The 21305-nt window shown below is 45.2% G+C and overlaps 4 protein-coding genes and 1 pseudogene across 4 annotated transcripts in view; 2 read left to right on the top strand and 3 right to left on the bottom strand.

Moving 5' to 3' along the window:
* The window catches only part of DIXDC1 (DIX domain containing 1), a 69930-nt gene extending 65122 nt beyond the window's left edge, over nucleotides 1-4808 (bottom strand). The window contains exons 1-2 of the mRNA XM_042903989.1: nucleotides 4728-4808; nucleotides 3520-3611 (exon numbers count right to left, since the gene is read on the bottom strand). Of these exons, the coding sequence (XP_042759923.1) occupies nucleotides 3520-3576 (57 nt within the window). The 5' untranslated portion in view covers nucleotides 3577-3611; nucleotides 4728-4808. The remainder of the gene's footprint in view (nucleotides 1-3519; nucleotides 3612-4727) is intronic.
* Nucleotides 4809-5890: 1082 nt separating this feature from the next.
* On the bottom strand, nucleotides 5891-12067 carry CD1H11orf52 (chromosome D1 C11orf52 homolog). Its single transcript, XM_042904014.1, has 4 exons — nucleotides 11895-12067; nucleotides 7416-7453; nucleotides 6371-6429; nucleotides 5891-6148 (listed from the first exon to the last, which is right to left on the bottom strand). Exons 1-4 carry the CDS (start codon nucleotides 11924-11926, stop codon nucleotides 5900-5902), a joined length of 378 nt encoding a protein of 125 aa, XP_042759948.1. The 5' UTR covers nucleotides 11927-12067; the 3' UTR covers nucleotides 5891-5899.
* Nucleotides 9530-9705, top strand: LOC122199197 (annotated as a pseudogene).
* Nucleotides 11505-21305, top strand: CRYAB (crystallin alpha B). The gene is made up of 4 exons (XM_042904005.1): nucleotides 11505-11740; nucleotides 18051-18449; nucleotides 19551-19673; nucleotides 20961-21305. Exons 2-4 carry the CDS (start codon nucleotides 18249-18251, stop codon nucleotides 21162-21164), a joined length of 528 nt encoding a protein of 175 aa, XP_042759939.1. The 5' UTR covers nucleotides 11505-11740; nucleotides 18051-18248; the 3' UTR covers nucleotides 21165-21305.
* Nucleotides 15904-17229, bottom strand: HSPB2 (heat shock protein family B (small) member 2). The gene is made up of 2 exons (XM_042904003.1): nucleotides 17046-17229; nucleotides 15904-16547 (listed from the first exon to the last, which is right to left on the bottom strand). Exons 1-2 carry the CDS (start codon nucleotides 17137-17139, stop codon nucleotides 16093-16095), a joined length of 549 nt encoding a protein of 182 aa, XP_042759937.1. The 5' UTR covers nucleotides 17140-17229; the 3' UTR covers nucleotides 15904-16092.

Genomic DNA, 21305 nt, shown 5'->3' with positions numbered 1-21305 from the left:
ATCACTTATATTAATACAGATAATAACATGTTAGCCTAAGTAAGACTTTGAGCTTTAAACAGAATTGTCATTTGGTAAAAATACCGTGACTTCTGCCTATGTAGAAGTAAAATGTGTGAAATTCATACCTATGTAAATTTAATACATCTATTGTAGGCAATCATTAATGACTATAAAGAAGCAGAAAGGCAGTCTGAATAAACAAATAATTAAAATTGTCAATGGAAATATTTTAAATGACTCTGAAATAATTTCTTAATCTTTTTCTGTTTTCATACATTAGCGGGTTTCGTAATGTATGTTTACAATTTCTACCGCATTTATCTTCAGAGACATCAGCATAAATGTACACAAAAGGGCTCACATCTACCGGCAAAGGCTACAAACGTGTCCTGGCTTCTAAACTGCTCTCTTTGTCTCCAGGCTTTTCTGCTAGTCTACACCCCTTAATCTTCCTTAGACAATGCATTCATCTTGCTGCTCAAATGCTCAAATGTTTTCAAATAATCCCTTTTCCCATCAGATATAAATTCCTCATGCCCTGCTCTTACGGCTGTCCCCCAAATTGCCTATGCTCAGGTTGGCAGGCTCCTCACTGTCTCCCACATTTCCAGGGCTCATTTTTGCCTCCCATGCCTTCATGACTGTCCTGTCTAGAATGTCCCACGCTTCTGCTACTCAAATCCTTATTATGCCTACCTCAAGTTCTGCTTCCTCATGAAACTCCTGTGACTACCTTTGGTTTTTCTTAATCAAGATGGATCTGATTTTAATCAGTCTGGAACCCTCACGCCCCAGATAACCCATGGTTCATTCTTGTTCTTTTTTTCAGGTTTCTGCTCAAATATCACTTTATCTCTTTGGCCTTCTCTGACCACTCTATTTAAAATGACAACACTCCCTCACCCAGGCACTCCCAAACCTCTTTTGCCTGATTTATTTTTATTTTTCTTCCTAGTATTCATCACTGTCCTCTATAGTCTATATTTATTTGCTCATTTGGTTATTGTCAGTCTCTCCCTGCCCAGAATATAAGGTCCATGAAAGCAGGGAATTTTGTTATGTTTTGTTACTGGTTTATCTCTAGAACCAAAAATATTTCCTGGCACATAAGTAGATACTCAATAAATCAATATTCCTCTTTTTATAATGCAAAGGTCATGGGTGCCTGGGTGGCTCAGTCAGTTGAGTGTCCAACTTCGGCTCTGGTCATGATGTCATGGTTTGTGTGTTTGAGCCCCACATGGGGATCACTGTTGTCACTGTGGAGCCCACTTTAGATCCTCTGTCCCTCTCTCTAACTGCCCCTACCCCACTCACACTCTCTCGCTCAAAAATAAATAAGCATTTTTTAAAAGTCTATATAATTCAAAAGTCATCATGATGAGAACAAAAGCAAGAAAATTTAACTAAATAAATCTCACAACTTGCAGCCCACTGATAAATATCTGAGGCATGCAGAGCATGACATTCATCAAGGAACTGATGGCTGCCTTAATGTTGATATTTTATTAGAGACTAAAAGCAACTTCATCTTGACAACAGCCAGATCTCCAAGGTCCTGTAGTCCCTGCTTTCAGCATACAGAAATTCCTTGGAAACTATGCTATCTATACTCCCCCCTGTTCCCTCCACAAACTTAAAAATATATAATCTGTCGCACCTCACAATTACGGGGCAGCTCTTTCTGCTCAAGGGTCCTCTCCCTGTGCTATAATAAAAACACATTTTTGGCACCAAAAATGTCTCAAGAATTCTTTCTTAACCGTTGCTCTCGGACCCAGACTTCAAATCACATCAATAGCATGTTCTGTATTATAGCACTTAGCACTTAATTATAATTTAGAAGTGTGAATTAGGGTGCCTGGGTGGCTCAGTCCATTAAGCATCAGGCCCCACTCTGGGCTCGTACTCTTTCTCTGTCCCTCTCTCTGCACCTCATGGGATTCTCTCTCTCTCTGCCTCTTGCTCACTTGAGCTCTCTATCAAAAATAAATAAATAAATTTATAAATTTATTTAAAAAAAAATAAGTGTGAATCTTTGTCTCGTTCAGTGTATTTCCAAGACAAATATAAATAATTCCTGGTATCCTCCTATATTTTCTTCTCCTTCATCAATGCATTTTTTTCATTAAACATTCACTAGATATATGTTGAGGATCTGTTATATGTCATTATATGCCACGTTCTATTCTTTTAGACAAAAATTCAGGAACTCATAGTTACACATAAATACATGAATACACATAGAGGCAAGAAACAAGACTGAAAAAAAGAATAGTAAAAGGACGACTACTAAAACTGAGAATCCAATATTAGTATGTGGGGACAGAGTGTACAGGGTGAGTGTGACAGACTGAGTGGGTAGAAAAAGGAAAAAAGAGACAGAATGGTAAGAGACGAGTAGGATGTTGCCAAAGTAATCACCAGATGCTAGTGCTTAATATAAACTGTACTTAAGCAGACATGCAAATATATTCTACATGAATTTTTTAAATTCATGTTTCAAAAGTTATCTGCTAGTAATCCTGTGGGTAAAAATTAGATTAAGACTAGCGACATCTGGTGGATATTTTGAAAGTAATCCTTGAATTTCTCTACTGTGTAAACACTACAAGCCCCCATACCTCTGGACTGACATTCATAATATGTTAGGGTTCATAACTATGATGAAATCATCTTTCTTCAGGACCTAAGATCTCATTGCAAGAGGTAGCCAGATTTCTACCAAAAAGCCTTCTATCTCTCAGCTGATGACCCTCTGCTTTCTGGAGGATGTATACATAATTTGACACCAGGATTCTTCCTTTAAAAGGTAACTTATTACTTAAAATGTTCACATTCTTTGAGGTAGGGATTCTACTTCTGGAACTCAACCCTAAGGAAAAGAAGTCTTAACTGAGGAAATCAATTCATTATTTACAATGGGTGAGGAGAACCTAAAAGTCCAACAAACAGAAAAATGGTCAAGAAAATTAGAATCATTATAATGTTTACCAAACATTTGTAGACCTACTAAAACAAATATTTTAACAATTTCATATTAACAAACATTAAGTTAAAAAAAGCAAAAGTCAAAAAGCGTGTGCATAATTTAATCTTAAATATGTAAGTAATATACATATAAAAAGGCTAGAAGAAAATTCTACATTCTAAAATATTAACATTGAGGGCTTCTGGATGGAAGCATTATTGTTTTTTTTTTAAATCATGGTTTGCAATATTTCTTAAATGCTCTATAATTGTCATGAATTATTTCTATAACAAACATTTAAATCTTTTAAACAATGCATATATTCTGATTAATTGCTATAATTTTCAATAAAATCTTCCTGATTTTATTAGTAATGAATCAAGGGAGCTAGAATTTCCACAAGAAGGGGTAGCAAGAGAAGAAAGCAAATATATGACAATTTTGTTCCAGGATCTGAGTCCTGATGGAGAAACCCCAGTTGTAGAACTGTACTAAAATTCCATTAATGTCATCACACTCCTTTCAACAGTACACCAGAAACTTACAGAGGGCTCTGTGGGCAGCAGGGAGTTACAGAGTCTCCTAACCACTTGAGTCCCCATCTTCAGAGTGCCTAGAAAAGCCGGATCAGGGCCACCTTAAAATAGGAAGAGGGAGAATGTGCAAAAATACAGAACAGGAAAAAAACATTCCAAAGATAAACCAATCTATTAGGGTCAAGCTCCTGCTCCAAATCTACCAACATATGCCATCTAGAAGTTTCAGAAATAGTACCCTGATTAGTAAGAAATCCAGCCAAAGATACTGTAATCACAACAGGGCTATCCCAAGGGCATTTTAAAAACTACCCACTTAGGCTTACTAGTAATAAAGTAAAGAGCAATGCTTCCCTATCAGTCAAGCAAGGATGCATTTTCCCTCCTCCCTATGTTTATCAGTCAACGATCATAGGAAGGATTCTGAAGACAATCAGGACAAACACTGGGAGCTCAGCTTCTGCCATGCACTTCTATTCACCCTCAGGAATTCCGTTTTAACGTAGAAAGGCCGCATTTATATTTTAAGGCAGAAATGTTTTACGTAGTACTTTAAGTTTACAAAGTCTTATCACCTACATTGTCACATTTGACCGTCATGGTAAGTTACCGTTGGAAATAAAGTTCACGTTATTGCCCCCCAGTTAATAGTAGCAGGCTAGGGAGTTGCTCTGTCAATTAGTGATGAAGTTTTCTAGTCACTTCTTCTGAATCCACTTGCACTAGGTCTGTGCCAGAGAACAGGGTGGGAAAATGATGATACTGATGATAATGGCAGCCGATATTTGATTACATACTATGTACTGTTCCAAGTGCTTTTTAACTACAAACATTCTACGAAGTTGGTACTATTATTTAACAACTCTCTCGTGCTGTGATTCCATTCTCAGTACTGTGTCAGTCTCAAGGAATCATCCCTCTCGGGGATAAACTGAAGGGCATTGGTATTTGGGCAGGATGGCGTACAGACTGAAAGGGGATTTGCATTACTACTCGGGTCTCCAAGCTCTGAAAGTCTGAATCAGGAACGGCATCCTAAGAACCTGTAAGGCTTAGAGCTGTTCAGAACCTGAAACTTCCGCCTCCTTCTCCTCAACGCCCCCCCCCCCTCCCCCAGCCGCCTCCATCTCACGCCTCCGTGTGTCCCCATTTCTGATCTGGAAGCTCAACCAGTGGTAATTCTATTTCCCAGGCACCTCCCACCTTTTACCACCTACCTCTTAACTCATCGGTCCGTCTGGTTCAACATCTCTGTCCCCAGCCCTTCTGAGCACGGCCTCCTGCAGCTGCAGGGCCGCCGCCGCCGCGTTCCCGCTGCCATGGTGACGCGGAGGCCGGGCCCGACCTGGCCCCGCCCACCACCGGCCAGCGCGAGCCAGCCCCAGTTTACCTGGGCCCCGCCCCCTGCCTGTCCGGCCCCGCCTCCTAACGTCCCCGACCACAACCCCCGGCGGGTCTTGACCCCGCCCCCTGCCTTCCGGACCGGCCTCCTGCGGCCCGAGCCAGCCCCGCCTCCTGACTGCCAGGATCCCGCCCAGGGAGCGCCCCCCTTCCGCAGATGAGAGCCCGCCTCCTGGGCGTGCAAACCTCATCCCAGCTCGGGCTCAGCCAAGGCCTGTGGAGTAGGGCGCGAAGGGTCTGGATTTCCCCGCCGCCCTTAGGCTAAGCGAGACCTGCTGCACTTACGTAGAGCCCGCGGACCCCCACCCCGCAACACGCACCAGGCATGTTCCTTATGCGATTTATTGATCCCAGAGACTTTGCACCTGCGAGAGCCTACGGTCCAGCCAAAGGGAGTTTCCGGGTCATGCAGTGCTGTCAGTGACTTGAAACACGTGTAACCGGTGGTCAGGGAATTGCTTCCTCCACGCCTCACCCCTGCCCTCGTTTGTCTTTTTTAGGTTCTGAGACCTTTGACCCAACCATTGAGGGAATTGCCCAAGCCAGCCCTGGGGGCTGGTATGAGAACTCAGAATGCTTTTCCAGAGCACTTCTTCTTCAGCTTTAGATTTAAGGTGTATAAAAGAGACACCATTAAATTAAGCCTAACAAAATCAACTTAAGTGCTGAGGTAACCTGTTCTTCCTTCACTTTTCTTGAAAGCAAGAGCAAAGGTAGGGGTCAAAAAAATTTTGGCATGCTCCTCCTGGTCCCTCCTTTTGTGGAACTCCATCCGCCCCTAACCAGCCCGAAAACAACTCCAAGCTCGCGGTGGCAAATTAAAGGTAGGCCTAGAGGAGAGAGCAAGAATGGGGGACTCTCACTGGGGTTCTGGAGTTAAGTTGAAAACGTGGCAGCCATCTCTGGGCCACCAGCCATTTCCCCAAAGCAGAGTCTCCCCACAGGAGTAGTGGCGAAATGACGGAAACAGGCCCTTCCTCCCCAAGGCTCACACCAGGGTGCCGGTCTTGCTGTCGTAGCGGGGCGTGGCCTGGGGGAAGCGAAGGGTTGCGTATTCTGTAGCATTTTCTGACTGAAGATGCTTCACTTCCAGAGCAGAGCGTGGCTGGGTACAGCTGTACACTTGAATGTCTGCATAATGTAAGCTGTTCTCCTTCACACTAAGGCCTCGACTCCTCTCCTGAGACGCAGGCTTCTCTAACACCTGCTCATACATACGTCCTGTTGTGTCATGGGCCTGCAAGAAATTGGCAGCATTAAGGGAGGTACTTGGCTTGCTTTTGCCCCTCATCTGCAAAGCAGGGTCAGCTATACTGATGTCCCCTCGCTCTGCTCCTTTGTAGGGCAGAACCAGCAAGTTCTGGTTCAAGATGACCAGATGCATCCCAGGGTGAAAAAGCGGGAACCTCGGATCCTATATCTGAACAGCCCCCTGGAAGGGACGGGGGCCTGTCATTACCTTGGTGCCATTCTGCTGCTGCTGCTGCTGCTGCTTCAATGTCCGTCTTGCTTGGCTTTCTGAGAGGCAGAAATCCACCTTAAATCCATTATCTCTTGAGCTGCCTGAGCTTGCCCTCTTTGAATGTCTGTTAAACTATTACAGTGGGCTTCTAACTAATCCCCCTGCCTCTGGGTTCACCCCTTTCACTGCTACCATCCCCACATCCAAACTCCTTTCACACTCTGCCACTGATATCTTCCATCCTCAGTTTTCACCCACCCCTAACACAGTTCAACAAACATATGCTGAGAGCCTGTTATATGCTGGGCTCTGTGACCCATTCTGGGCATTGAAGGAGGAGCAGGCTATTTTCTCTGCCTCAGGGAGCTTACTGTCTGCTGGAGGAGACAGATAATCACACAGACTATTAGAGTGCAAAGTGTGAGTGCTCAGCTACACCAAACAGTTGGTCACTTTCAATCAAGTCAGTCTCTTTCTCCTTCCTCCCTCCCCTTCTCCTTTCCTTCCTTCCTACCTTCCTTCTACATGAGATGATTGCACTGCCTGAAATACCCTTTCCTCTGCTCCTCCTCCAGCCTGAGAATTTGCTATTATTCCTTCGACATTGGTGTTTTCCCTCATCCTCCCATGGTGTGAGTATGAGTCTGTTACAGCACTAGTAGACTACATTGCAGTTCTCGTTTATGTGTAAACAAGTCTCTCAGACTTGATTTTCAGCTCTTCTTGTGCTCCTCTGCCTCCTTGGGACCCAGCAGAGCACCTCCTATACACTGTAAGTGTTCAGTTAATTTTTGCTGGGTGAATGAAAGAATGAACAACCAAGCTTGCCACTCTAAGATAATAGAAAGAATGAGACCCAGAATCTCAGCGCTGATCTGGGACCCAGTAACCAAAAGATTTTCTCTGGTGTACTGTCTCCCTTTATCCCTTCCAAGGGATACTCCTCCTTTTCATTCTTATGCCCTTTCCAAAAACACTGGTTCTAGTACTTTCTCTTCTCTCATTTGACCACTCCAAGCCCCCGCCCCCAAAGCCCAGTTACCCATTTTCTTTTTCCTCTGGGAAGTTGATGGGCAGCTCCTGTGAAGTGAAACACAGATCACTCACGTGTGAGAGTCCTGGCCTCTCTCTTCCCACCTTTATCATTTGTTCTGTGCCTCCTTAACATTTTGGGATGACCTTCCCTCACTTCCCTCTAACAACGATTCACCCTGAGCCAGCCAGAAAGTGTTTATCAAGGGTACCACATCTCTCCCACAAGGATGGTTCTGGAAGGTGGAGTGGTACAACTGACATAACCAAACCCAAAATACAGCCGCAGGCAATCAGGCACAACACGCCAGGGATATAGCTGGGTTGAGGGCTATTCTGGGATTGTCTAACAGGCTAATCCCAGCAGAGGGTAAGGGAAACCTGCCAAAAAATGGGATATTCCTGGATTCAGAGACCCTCTTGCTACAGCACTCAGTGTTTTATTATTTTTCTTGTTCCACAGTCTCTGCTAACATAGGGTTCCCATTCTGGGAGTCACAGAAGCTGCCACAACCAGGGTTAACTAGTTAGGACCCCTCCAAGCCCTTTTCTAACAGGCAATCTCCCTCCCTGTTTCCATGTCCTTGTCTTTAATTAACAGAGAAAGTGAGAGATATTTAACCTTTAACATCCACAGCACAGGGAGCTCTGAATTTGGTGAGTGACTCAGCTCCCCTGCCCTTGCTGCAGGACAGACCTCATTTCTGAGCCCCTGGGGTCTCTAGTGGAGCCAGGGTGTCTACGTGATTGTCAACTGTTTGATGGCCAGAGAAAAACACTTGTCTGAGGAAATAGGCTGAATAGTTTGAAGCTTACTCCGGATGCTTTTTCTTGCTAGTACATTTCCAACTCTCACCAGCGCCAACCCTATCTGTTCTGACCTCTGTCTCCCTAATGAAATTTCCTTCTTTTGCTAACTAAATAGAAAAAGAGAGAGAGAGGGAAGCTTCTAAATCATGTCCATTTTACTGCTGTGGAAAAATCAGGATTTTCCCACACTTCTGACAGAGTTTTGTGTTTTGGTGTGGCTTTTGGTTTTAATGCAGCTTGATGAGTTGAGAGCAGATAGAGTCACCATCTGAACTTTACAGGTGGTTCAGAATTAAAAAACTCTGAAACCACTTCTAGGTCTTTCTACTTCTATTTTCTGCTTCTGCCACTTCAGCTCTTCCTCTTTTTTTTTTTTTATATATATTTTTGTTATTAATTAATTTATTTTTTACCTCTGCCTGGTCATAGCCTTATCTTAGCCTATAATTCTTTCCCCCTTGTTGCTACTGTTCTCCTATTTACTTCTACTTAAATGGATGAAGAGAATATAAATTTTAAAGTCACAGTTTTGGGTGACCCAATTTTAGTGAATGGAGCCTTTTCCCAAGTTGGATACTATATAATGCCTGGACACAACCTAAATGGAATATTCAGTTAGACTCACAGTTGACAGGATTTTATTTTTAGCTCAGAATTCAGGAAACTAAATGGGCACTCTCCTGTATTGGTAGTATGAAAAAAAATGACTCAATTTTCCAAGAATGCAATTGACAAGAAGTATAAGGAGGCTTAAACATAAAATGTGTATCCTCTGATGTAGCAATTCCATATCCTAAGAAATAATTAGGTGCAAATATGGATGCTCATTGTAGCATTATTTACAATTGCAAAAAATAGGAAATACCCTAAATGTCCAACATCGGGAAAGACTACATAAATGGCATCTTCTATAAATGGAACATTGTACATCCACTTAAGAAAGATGTGCAAGAGGGCGCCTGGGTGACTCAGTTGGTTAAGTGTCTATGGCTCAGGTTGTGATCTTGTGGTTTGGGGGTTTAAGCCCCTCATTGGGATTCTGTGTGTGTGTCTGCATCCCCCACCCTTCTGCTCACACTCTGTCTCCCTCTTTCTCAAAAATTTGAAAAAAAAAAAAAAAAAGAAAGATGTTGGAAGAACACCCAATAGCATGGAAAATCTTAATCGTTGTCAAGTTAGTAAAAAGATAATGATGTTTTGGGATTAAACCTATGCACATAAACATTTCAGAAGGATTGCATGGAGGTGATCTTTCTGAGTCACTGTGCAGGTTGGGGTGGGCTGAGCGGGAGCGGGAGGGGATCCTGTGCCCAGATGTTTCCAACTCTTGTTAAAAATGTTTGGGTCCCCACGAAGCCCTACTATACCCAGTTTTACCAGGATATTTGGGTAGGAATGGGGTGCATAGGCTTCATCGTTTATAAGACCAGGGTAAAAGAAGTAAAGCTTTGAAAGCTTCCAGTCCCGCACCTGCTCATGGTTATCATTAACCCACTTTAGAGTACACGTCAGGTGGAGCTTCAGTCTGGCTGTAAATCTCAGCAAACTGTTAGATGGGAACATGGAGCATTGCTGCACACTTGTGGACGTGTGGTTTCCTTTGTGGCATGAATAAATGTAACTGTGAGGTGCACCAAAAAAAGGAAGAAAGAAAGAAAGAAAGAAAGAAAGAAAGAAAAAAGAAAGAAAGAAAGAAAGAAAGAAAGAGAGAGAGAGAAAGAAAGGATTACATGGAAATATACTAAAATGTTTCAGTCATTTATGATTGCTATAAATATATTTAGTATATTTATGGTTGCTTCTTATTTCCTGCTCTTTGATACTTTCCAAATTTTCTGTGGTGAATGTATTACTTTTGTAATTTGAAAATAATAATAATAATAATGATAAATTTAAAATAAAAATCTTTTTAGTTGTCATACTATCAGTTTCTGTAAGTTTATTGAGATAATGAGAAACAGAGGGAAACAACATTTATCTACTTAAAATATCTACTAATATTGATCTACTTAAAATATCTACTAATATTTTAAGGGGAAAATAGTATATTTTGGTTAGAATATCGGGGGGGTAGTGTTTCTAGCCAGGCTCTAGCGCCAGACTGATGTTATCAGATTAGCTGTGTGAATTTCAGCAAGTTTTTAGCTTAATCAGGCTTTCATTTCTTATTAATAAGGATAATAACAGAACCTAAACCCCATGGATTGTCATAAGAATTACATAAAATAATTAATGTAAAATACTCAGCTAAGTGCCTGACATATAATGAGCATCAGTGAAAGCTGATTGCTATGATTACCACCATCAGAGGAAAAATTAACCAAAAATGAAGAATATGAAAACTTGGAACAAAGGAAGTGAAAGAAGTTGTTACACTCTTTTCTGTAGAAAATCTTATATGTTCCTAAATGTCCTGTGTCTGTGGGATATCTGAGAGTTTAAAAAGTGAATTTTTTCCTCCCAATCCTGATAAAATTCTGGGAAATTTATCATTGTTTCCGTCTTACAGAGAGGTCAACTAAGGCCCTAGAACTTTGGTATCTTACTCAAGGAGGGAGGGGCCAAATTTCCTATTATTGCTACATCCTCTGCGTCTGTCATTATACGTGGTATATATAGGTATTCAATATAATATTTGTTTGATAAATGAATGAGTAATAAGAACTGGACTTGAATCCAATGTACAGATTCCAAATCATATGTGCTTTTCAATGTGCCTTATCTATTTTTCTAAATATAATGATGATTTTTTTTTTTCACAAGCAAGACATCCTCAAGACTGACCCAGGCTTGGAATGTATAGCTAAGAAAACAGTGAACAGGATAAAACCAGGTCCGGGAGTTTGGAGTGGTTACAACTCTGGGAAAGAACAGTAAAAACACTATGAATAATTTACTGTGAGGCTTTCACATATCCTCTGCTCTTCAAACCTATGATCTAAACAACATAGGTCATGCTATCTATATTGTACACATGAGGAAAAAGAGAAGTTACAGGATTTGCCGAAAGTCACACGAGTGTGAAAGCTATATTCAAATATTTCATGGATATTCTCCTTCTCTCCACTTCTACCCCTTTAAACAAACATTTCTCCAAAGTTGATTTCCTTGATTTGAGAGGGCAGAATTATGTAGTGGTTAAAAGTCTGGGCTCTGAAGTCAGACAGACCTGGATTGGAATGTTGATTTATTTGCTCACTAGCCATGTGACTTGGGACAAGTCAACTTCTCTGAACCTCAGCTTCTCAGCTGTAAAAACAGGAGGAGTAAGGCCACCTCCCCTCATAGCATTGTGGGGAAGAGTAAACGAGATTGTTTGAAAAGTGCCTGGAACATAGCAAGCTCGCCAATGCTATAATTAATTATCATCATCATCTGGGGAAGAAGGGAAGGGAGAGAAAGGAAAGGAGAGGAAGAGAAGGACAGAGAGAAACCGTGCCAATTCACCATTCCCATCCTGCTCTGGCCCATTCTACCGTCAGCAGGCTTGGCTGTGTTCTCTGAAAGATGTGAGCACAGAAAGAGGTAATGCTCTGGTGTTGGCACCCGGGAGGTGTGCCAGGCAGAGGGAGGTGGCTGTGGGAGGTTGATAGAGAACTAGCTGCACTCTTTCTCTTATTCTCTTGGCCTGCGTGTCCACGAACAGAGACGTTACCCTCCACCCCCTGCCCCTACTCACCAGTGTCCCCCGCAGCAAAGCCGGTTTCCCATGGTGCTCTGTTGCCGCGGAGGGAGCCCAGCTGTTTTTCTACATAAAGAGGCTTGTGCATTTCCTGGTTCCTGGTTTAGCTTTCAGTAAGAGCTCCCGGGGAGTCTCTATCAGTGTCAGATTTCAACCTAGCAGGTTGGACTTTGGAAGCCACCTGCTGGAATGATTCCCAGGTGACTGTTACCAGCCAAGTGGTAGAGGAACACACGTGGGCTCCAGGTGAGAGCTATCTCACCTTCGGGATTTGGAGCTGCTTTGAAGAAGCCATAACTTTGAGCATCAAGCTTCAGTGAAAAGAAACCTGAGATGGCAAAGGGCTCTGGGTTTCCTTAGTAAATGTTTCTCTACTACATCACACTGTCATTGAAATACATTCTCTACAATGGAGTCAAGGGTCTTACCTTGTGTTTCCCGGCACTACTCAGGTTTAGTGGAGTTTTACTTTCAAGGTAATCAGTATCAATTTCTTATTATCCCTGTCCAGAATCTGGGTTTGAATACTGGAGTCTCTAGGAAATTTAATTTAGGGAAATGGGTTCCTTTCATATCCTCCCTTGCTTTTGGAATTGATGTGAGCAGATCACTTTTTTCCACGATGGTGAAAGAGAGGAGGACTAAACTCATTACCTAATCCCCTTTCTGGTCAGAAATCACATGGTTCTATGACTGGAATGGCCTCTCAGCACATCTTGACCACTCACTTCCTCATGTTCAGTACAGAACTACAGAATCTCTGCTTCCAACTCAACTCAGACTCTCCCTCCAATGACCCAAAGTTAGAAGCATTCTGCACTCACCAGAGAGCAGGGTACAGTCGAGCAAATTCCTCCATAGAAAATGTGGGCTCTGGGAGAATTTGCGAAACCCATAAGGCTTGTCTTCAGGGCTCCCACCCCCACACTGCCCAGATGCCCTGTTATTTGTATGCCCCTTGTGGATGTTCAGGACCCACCACTCAACCCTGCACTCCACAGAGAGTACACTGGGCATTTCCTTCCTCCCCATCCTGTTTCCTTGTGAGAAAGGAGCATAATGAGAGTGACAGTTTTAGAGGATTGGGTGAAGATTACGTGAGATAATGTATACAAAGTTCTAGTCCACAGCCTGGCACATGGGAAGCTTTCAGTAAGTCCTACCTATTGTTATCACTTCTTCTCAGCTAATTGTCAGATGGCAAAGCATCTCACTTTATCATCTTGTGCTGGATCATTGAACTAGCATTTTACTTCATGGCTATGCTTCTTCCTAGCAAGCCCTTCTATGCGCCAGCATCAACAGTATTCTTTTCATCCTGATGTCTGAAGGTCTTAGCCTGGCACTCAAAGCCCTCCAACAACCTGGTCCCTTTTCAGCCACTCTCTCTAATTTAAAGGAAAAATTTTAAGGAAAACATCAAAGAGATTTTATAACCAGAAACTGCAAAGGAACCAACAGTGTATTGTGGTACCCAGAAAACCTGATCTACCTTAAGCAGTATTAATAGAAGCCTACAGTGATAAACAAGGGAATTGATTATTCCACTGAAGTCTGTATCAGTCAGTCCATGACTAGAATAATAATTTTAATCCACATGTTGAATTCCAAGTTACACTGTCAAAAGGCAATGTGTTCTAGAGAAAGTTGTCTAGGTGATAAATAGTTTGGAAAGTTCTAGGGATACCTGGCCGCCTCAGTCAGAGGAGCACGTGACTCTTGATCTCGGGGTTGTGAGTTTGAGCCCCATGTTAGGTGTAGAGATGGTTTAAACAAACAAACAAACAAACATTTTTAAAAAAAATAAACTTTCTAAAAAAGTTTTGTAAGATATAGTTAAAAGAATTAGGCATGTTTACTTGGGAGAGAGAAACTTTAAGAGGATGGGATAGTTATTTTAAAATATCTGAAAGGGGCTTTCCAAGTGAAAGAAGGATTACATTGATTTTCTGGACACAACCACACCAATAAGCAGAAGTTACTGAAATGAAGATTCTGGACCAATAGAAGGAAGAATTTATTAGAATTATGTCCAAAGAGTTCTGATGAAGAACTGTGAGAAAGAACTTACAAAGTTCCCCATCACTTAAAATGCCCAGAGAGGGGTGCCTGGGTGACTCAGTTAGTTGGTTAAGTGACCGACTTCTGCTCAGTTCACAATCTCTCAGTACATGAGTTCAAGTCCCACCTTGGACTCTCTGCTGTCAGTGCAGAGCCAGCTTAGGATCCTCTGCCCCGCCCCCCTTCCTCTCTGCCCCGCCCTGCTCATGCTCTGTCTCAAAAATGAATAAAAAAAAATTTTTTTTAATGTCCGGGAAGAAGTTGACTAATGGTCATAAAAGAGTTTGAATGGTGTGGGGATTTGGACTGAATCAGAGATTTCAATTTTTTTTCTAGCTAAGGAACCCTCTCTTTTATTTTATTTTTTTGATAATTTTTTTAAATGTTTATTTATTTTTGAGACAGAGAGAAACAGAGCATGATTCGGGGAGGGGCAGAGAGAGAGGGAGACACAGAATCCAAAGCAATCTCCAGCCTCCGAGCTGTCAGCACAGAGCCCAACGCAGTGCTTGAACTCATGAACTTTGGTATCGTGACCTGAGCCGAAGTTGGATGCTCAACCAACTGAGCCACCCAGGTGTCCCAGGAAGCCTTTCTTTTAAATAAAGCTCCCGTAAAAATAACAGTTACAGAATAGATCATTGTAAAGTCATTTTGGCTGAAGTCCAATTAGAATCCTTTCTAATCTCCTTTTCTTCACAACTAGATGTAAGTTTCCCCAGAGTAGACAATAAAAGAGCATAGTTTTTAAATTTTATGTTTGTAATGTACATCCTCCATAGTATGTTACCGGGGGTTGATAAATACTCGTTGAATGAATGGATGAACAAAAGAATATATCAGTAGTTTTTTCTCTGATGCATGCTTTCATTTTTAATAGATGGTAATCTTTTAACCAAGAATTGAATTCTTTGAGTGAGGGTTCTTATCTTGGGAATTCACAGATGCCTACGAAGGGGTACATGAGTGGATCTCAAGAGCTGTGTGAACCTATTCAAATTGTAGGGCAAATGTGAGAGCACGTATATTTTTTCTGATAACAGGATCTATTGCTTTTGCTAGATTTTTCACCTGGGTCTGTAACCTAAAAAAGTTCAGAATCAACCACTTTAATGGAAGAATTTGAGGTGACCACCACAATCTGGTAAAACATATATTTTTGGGGGCAGGGGAGCTCGTCTGGACACTCCTCAAATCACACACATGCAATGAACTACAAGGAGGAATTGAGAAGTCAGGCACGCACGCTTTCCTGAACATAGCATATCCCTCGTATTAAGACTCTGCGCCCAAAGGAAGGTTCTCTGGCCATCACCACCACACAAGTAATCCTAGACCCCCTGTATTTAGACTCGGATTGGGTGGGTGATGCAGTGATTCCTCTCTTTAGGATGTTCCAAGACTAGAAACAAAAGGTGTCCCCTGTGCGGAGGTTGGAGAGACTTTGTGGTTTGGTGAGAGTGGCAGAGGCTCCTGTGTCTGTGCCCCGCCTAGGCATACTCCATCGCTCAGAATTAGACACCATTTTCAGCGGACAGACCTTACTACAGGAAAACAGGGCTTTAGGCAACGCTCCCCAGCCTCAAACAATTTCCCCAACCCCTACCCAACACAGGCCAGACAGGCTGGAGACCCTTGTTTTTGTGTCTCTAATCACCAGCTCAGACAGTGCCCTCTGGGCTGTTTGGATGGCATATCCCTTTTCCCTCCCAGGATCACTCTCTCTTTTGTTGCATTGTGAGAAAATTATGGCTAGGAATTTGATCTGGAGCCAGTGTCAGCTTCCGGGTATGATCTCAGCATCCAAGTGTGAGCTCAGGGTGCTGTGACGTTGGGTACATCTAACTGAGGAGCTTTTTGTCTAGCTGGCTGTGACCTCCTCCCTCCCTGCCCATCCCATCGTCCAGGCCACAGAATAGGGAGAAGCACAGACAAGGCCCTGGGATTGGGGTTTATTCAGCTCCACCCAGGACTAAACAAACACTTTGACATGTCTCAAGGGACCAAACCATACATTGTGGGCCATGCACTTTTCCCTTCCCCCAAGGATGCTGCTACCTCTGGGGCGGTGGGCAGCTGCTCCTATCACGGCGGGAGGTGGAAAGGGGCTCACTGGGTGCTGGCTCCAGGGCACTCAGGGCTCCACTCTGCCTGCCTCCTCCTCTTCCTCTGGATCTGGAGGCGCAGGGAGCAGGGAGATGTAGACCTCGTTGACCTCCGTGTCCAAATGGCGGCCACCCCGAGGTGCCTCCAGGTTAAGGATGCCATCGTGGGAGAGAGCTGCGCGGACCCGCCAGGGGTCCACGTCAGCAGGCAGGACATAGGTGCGGCAGAACTCTCGGGACACGAAGCCGTGGCGGTCCAGGCGCTGGGGGTGCCTGGCAGACACCTCCAGCAGGTTGTCCACAGTCCTTACAGTCACCTCATCTGGGGTGAAGTGGCTCACATCCAGAAATGCCTGAAATTTACCCTCACTGAGCCTGAGCTCCGAGGCCCCTGCCCTGCTGCCCTCCCCAGCTGCGGTGGCCCGGGGCCGCACATAGTAGCCGTGGTAGAGGGTGGGGGTCAGGATCTCTTCTGGCAGGAGGCCTGAGGGGCAGAGAAAGAAGGCAAGAGGCAGGATGAGGGAGAATGGGGTGGGAACAAGGGTGAACTGGGGAGATCAGGAGATGAGGACCAGGGAGAGCAGGAGAGGAGTCAGGAGAAGTAGGAAAATGAGGCGGGGGTGGGGGTGGGGGTGGGAATTAGCAACTGGAAAGAGGGGACTGAGATGGGGAAGGAGACTGGGGGGTGGAGGGGGGCAAACCAAAAGGGGGCTGGGTGGACAGAAGGGGAACCAGAAGGCACAGCGAGGGGGTCAGGGACAGGCATGGGAGCCTTGCGGGCACCGCGTCTGCCCCGAGGTCAGTAGGAAGGGGACCGAGCCCTGCTTGGCTGGGGACGGAGGGGGAGTTTGGGGTGGGAGATGGCTCGCCCCAGGAGTTCAGTTAAGCCTGCAGTGGGGTGGAGGCCAGTACCATTGGGAGGTCAGCCCAGAATTTCAGGAGGTGGGGGTGGGAAGCAAGGGGGGTGGCGTCTGTGCCATACCTTCTCCGAAGCGCTGCTCGCCCAGACGGCTGGGGTTGGCGAATTCGTACTCGGTGGTGGCCGGGTGGGCATGTGGCACCGAGCGGCCTGACATGGCTGCAGAGGCGTCGGCGGCCCTGGTCCGAGGTGCAGCGACCCCTCCAGCTGCCTGGAGAGCCGGGGCTCGGTCGGGGGTGGGGGCGGGGTCTACACCACCCAAAATAGTGCCGAGCCTGGGGCGGGGGAGGGGCGGGGAACCGGGGCCCTGAGCGCCAGTGACAAGTGTGCGACCAGCCCCGCCTGGACCCCCGTGCTCTCCCCCCCCCCCCCCCCCCCCCCCCCCCCCCCCCCCCCCCCCCCCCCCCCCCGCCTCACACCCTTCAGCTGTCACAGGCTGCCCGAAGGGACAGCTGGGGGTTCTGGCTGGGCAGCCAGCTGGGGATGGGGAGGCTGGTGTGGGAGGCCCTGGAGAGGCCTCGCTGAAACCCTCAGTTTGTACATTTTCCACATTGCCTCCTCTCCTCCTCCTTCCCAGGCACCTTGCACCCTTCTTCATAAAGCTCCCCTGGTTTAAATGTTCTGTGTGCTATGGAAGGTGAGAGATGCAAGAAACTTTTCCACCTTTTCTTTGGGGTGGAGGGAAGGGTCCCCCTGCCCAGATCAATGTCAGAGTCCTTTCCTGAACCCGGGTAGACCCCGGGCACCACACAGATGCCTGGCACTGACTTGTTGGTGATCACTGCTCTCCTCTAGGGACCCACAAAGAGTTAATGTCCCTGGGGCCCAGCCTAGGAAGATTCCAGTTCCTGCCCAGGCCCAAGATAGTCGCTGGCCCAATTCCCCTGGCATGCTAGGCTGCAGAGGAGGAGGAGGGGCACAGCACCCTCCTGCTTAGGATTCCTGACTTCAACCCAACTCCAGAGAAGGGGGGGGGGGGCGCCATTGGGCGTGGACGGAAAGCTAGTGAAACAAGACCAGCACAAGTCACTGGCCAGCTCAGACGTGTTTGTATTTCTCTTTTCTTAGCTCAGTGAGTACTGGGTATGTGTCACACTGCCAAATCCCCGATCACAAGTCTCCATGAACGGGCGGTGAGCTGGGATAATAAAACTCCTGACATCACCATTCCAGAAGCTTCACAAGACTGCGTATATAAGGGGCTGGCTGTTGCTGCGGCTGAAGGAGCTGACCAGCCAGCTGACCCCCTCCACTCACCTAGCCACCATGGACATCGCCATCCACCACCCCTGGATCCGACGGCCCTTCTTTCCTTTCCACTCCCCCAGCCGCCTCTTTGACCAGTTCTTCGGGGAGCACCTGTTGGAGTCTGATCTCTTCCCAACTTCTACTTCCCTGAGCCCCTTCTACCTCCGGCCACCCTCATTCCTGCGGGCACCCAGCTGGATTGACACTGGGCTCTCAGAGGTAAGTTTCCCTCTGCCAGGACAGGAGAGTTCTTCCTGGAACCTCCTGGAAACCTATCCACCTGCTCTCCTTTTTCTCCTTGCCTACATCTGGCTACATCTAAGTATCTTAGTCACTTGTGTGTCCACCAGGGAAGAAAGACTGGGTTACTGGTTCTTTCACCCAGTTGTCTGTTTGTATCGGGTGCTCTTCTGTATCCTACTTTACTACATTTTTTCCATGTGCTGTGAAAATCACCCTCTATCCCCTAACTTCTAAGTAGGATGCCCCTTTCTGGTTTGATTCATAAAGATCCAGGGAAAGATCTGCCTTCAGACTCCTTTGCTCACCTCTTCTAATCCCTCATACTCCTGATAAATTTTATTACTTCAAGCTTCAGATCAGGAAAACAGTCCTGCCTCATGCTGAGGGTTTCATCTCCACTGCATGGGGCTGGAGACAGCAACCACTATTTTCTTCCTTTCAATTCCTTTGTCTATGATTTCCCAGGTTTCTCAGGGCTGTGACAGGGCACTGACCTGGGCCCATACCTAAGGAGAAAAGAATATAGGCCAATTCTTGGGGCCCCTCCTCTCTTGTCCTAAGAAGGTGGGAGAATGGGGTGAACAGATAAGATTAACAGAGCTGCCACAGATAATACACTGGTTTAAAAATATTCAAGTATGAGTAAACAGGAGCTGAGTGAGCAAGGGCTTTGGAAGGACAATCAGGGCTAGGAGAACATTCCAGATTGAGTGGGTGGGAAACTTGGCAGAGGTCTGAGCAAGAAGAAGGGGCCTTTGTCTCATGGACAAATGACAAGGCCGGGCATCAGGGTCAGAGAGGCAGCAGAAACCTTGCCCAGACCCATCCTTTTGATTGGCCTGGGTGGCCTGTCTTCTTTCCTGTCCCTGTAAATAAAGTTAGGATCTGATGCCCATGTGCTATGCCTTGGGTACCACTGTGGTGACTCCCCTGAACCAGAGAGCCATGTTTATTCAAAATGGGATTTTTTTTAGTCAAAAAAAAAAAAAAAAAAGGAGGATAAAGTCTGCAGAATGATGAGACCGTACTAGTGTAATCCACATTCCTACCATCTTTTCTCCCCCTTGCTATTTCTAGATGCGTCTGGAGAAGGATAGATTCTCTGTCAACCTGGATGTGAAGCACTTCTCTCCAGAGGAACTGAAGGTCAAGGTGTTGGGAGACGTGATCGAGGTGCACGGCAAACATGAAGAGCGCCAGGTGCATAGCTTGCTTTCTCTTCTCATTCATTCAGTGAAAACTATATGCCAGACGCTGCCATCAGCCTCTGAGTCTGGCAACCTCCAGTCTTAAGCCAGAAAGGTCTGGGACAGGGACAGACCTGCTGTTGCTGTTTGGGCCAGAGAAGTGATCTTTGTTGTTCATTCTGATTTGATTGCCTTAGGTGGGATAGATGGGATGTTTACTTCCCATTTAAGCCCGTAGTTTTTGGCCGCCTTAGAATCACTAGGGGAATGAAAAAGTTCCAGTGCTTAGGCATATTACAGACCAAAATTTTTAGGGGTGGGCACCAGGCATCAACATTTTTTAAAGGGGCAAGGTGGGGGGAAGCTCCCTAGGTAATTCTAGCGTGCATTCAAAGTTGAGGACCACTGATTTAGGAATAGCATTTGTTGGACATGTGGTTGCTTTACGTCACTATATGAATTGCAGGTACCCTGAAGACCCTTGACTTTGGGATGTTGTTTTCATATGCTCCTGAATCCTCTCATCTTTAGCCCATCTAAATGCTCAACAACTTGCTTTGCCTAAGTTTCAGAGCTACACTCAGCAGCTAAAACCCTGCAGCCCGTGTGGAAATCACTTAATTGAGAGCCTGTCTGCCTACATGCTGGTATAAAGATTAGAATCAGCTAGTGTTTAGCAGAATCCTAGAATATGGAACAGATTCTCATTAATTTCTGGGAGGGTTTTTAAATGTGGCAGCTGCTGACCAATTGTTGATAACTCCGATACTTGTGCATCAGACAGTAAGGTTTGAGGTCCTCAGGCTGTTTCAGTTTTGCTTATGGGATTTAACTTTGGGTCATAGTCTCCCTGGATGAAGTTTTGTTGCTCTTGTTGTTGTTTTTAGCGGCAGTCCTATTGGTCTGGAACATTCTGGGACATTCCTGAAGAGTCAGGACAATTTTTGGGCTTCCTTAGGGACTCAGATCTTCAATGATATGGATGATATTCTAGATCCTGTAGGCCCAACAAACATTGATCTAAACCTTTGGGAAATACCCATAAAAATATCCATGCCTCAATTTGGAGAGCCTTCAAGGTTTTGCCCTTTGACTTCTCAGACTCTCCTTGGTAGGAGTGACCACCTAGGCAACTTTATCTCAGCCCCAGCCAGAACAGCTGTTAAGTTTTCCTCTCTTGTTGCAAAGGCGTATGGTCACACCTAAGGGGAAGAAGGATGTCTGAGTCCTCAGCAATTGGTGCTACTTCCTGTTCTTACCTCTCTTTTTCCTCATTCCCTCATTTCCTCTCTTGGATTAGGATGAACATGGTTTCATCTCCCGGGAGTTCCACAGGAAATACCGGATCCCAGCTGATGTGGACCCTCTCGCCATTACTTCATCCCTGTCATCTGATGGGGTCCTCACTGTGAATGGACCAAGGAAGCAGGCCTCTGGCCCTGAGCGTACCATTCCCATCACTCGTGAAGAGAAGCCTGCTGTTACCGCAGCCCCCAAGAAGTAGATGCCCTTTCTCTGACTGCATTTTTTAAAACAAGAAAGTGTCCCCACCAATGAATGAAAATCTTGTGATTAGTGCTGAAGCTTATTAATGCTAAGGGCAGGCCCAAATTATTAAGCTAATAAAATACTATTCAGCAACAGA

The sequence above is a fragment of the Panthera leo genome, chromosome D1 (genome assembly GCF_018350215.1).
Source record: "Panthera leo isolate Ple1 chromosome D1, P.leo_Ple1_pat1.1, whole genome shotgun sequence".
Lineage (NCBI taxonomy): Eukaryota > Metazoa > Chordata > Mammalia > Carnivora > Felidae > Panthera > Panthera leo.
This window is presented reverse-complemented; position numbering and strand designations above follow the sequence as displayed.

What these genes read in the sequence shown, in the direction of transcription:
- CD1H11orf52 (XM_042904014.1), bottom strand. Translation starts at nt 11,926, where the DNA reads ATGGGAAACCGGCTTTGCTGCGGGGGACACTG. An exon ending in CTTTGCTGCGGGGGACACTG is followed by an intron (nt 7,454 to 11,894) that starts GTGAGTAGGGGC and finishes TTCACTTCACAG; the next exon opens with GAGCTGCCCATCAACTTCCC. An exon ending in CCAGAGGAAAAAGAAAATGG is followed by an intron (nt 6,430 to 7,415) that starts GTAACTGGGCTT and finishes TCTGCCTCTCAG; the next exon opens with AAAGCCAAGCAAGACGGACA.
- HSPB2 (XM_042904003.1), bottom strand. Translation starts at nt 17,139, where the DNA reads ATGTCAGGCCGCTCGGTGCCACATGCCCACCCGGCCACCACCGAGTAC. An exon ending in CGAGCAGCGCTTCGGAGAAG is followed by an intron (nt 16,548 to 17,045) that starts GTATGGCACAGA and finishes TCTGCCCCTCAG; the next exon opens with GCCTCCTGCCAGAAGAGATC.
- CRYAB (XM_042904005.1), top strand. Translation starts at nt 18,249, where the DNA reads ATGGACATCGCCATCCACCACCCCTGGATCCGACGGCCCTTCTTTCCT. An exon ending in TTGACACTGGGCTCTCAGAG is followed by an intron (nt 18,450 to 19,550) that starts GTAAGTTTCCCT and finishes TGCTATTTCTAG; the next exon opens with ATGCGTCTGGAGAAGGATAG. An exon ending in GCAAACATGAAGAGCGCCAG is followed by an intron (nt 19,674 to 20,960) that starts GTGCATAGCTTG and finishes CTCTTGGATTAG; the next exon opens with GATGAACATGGTTTCATCTC.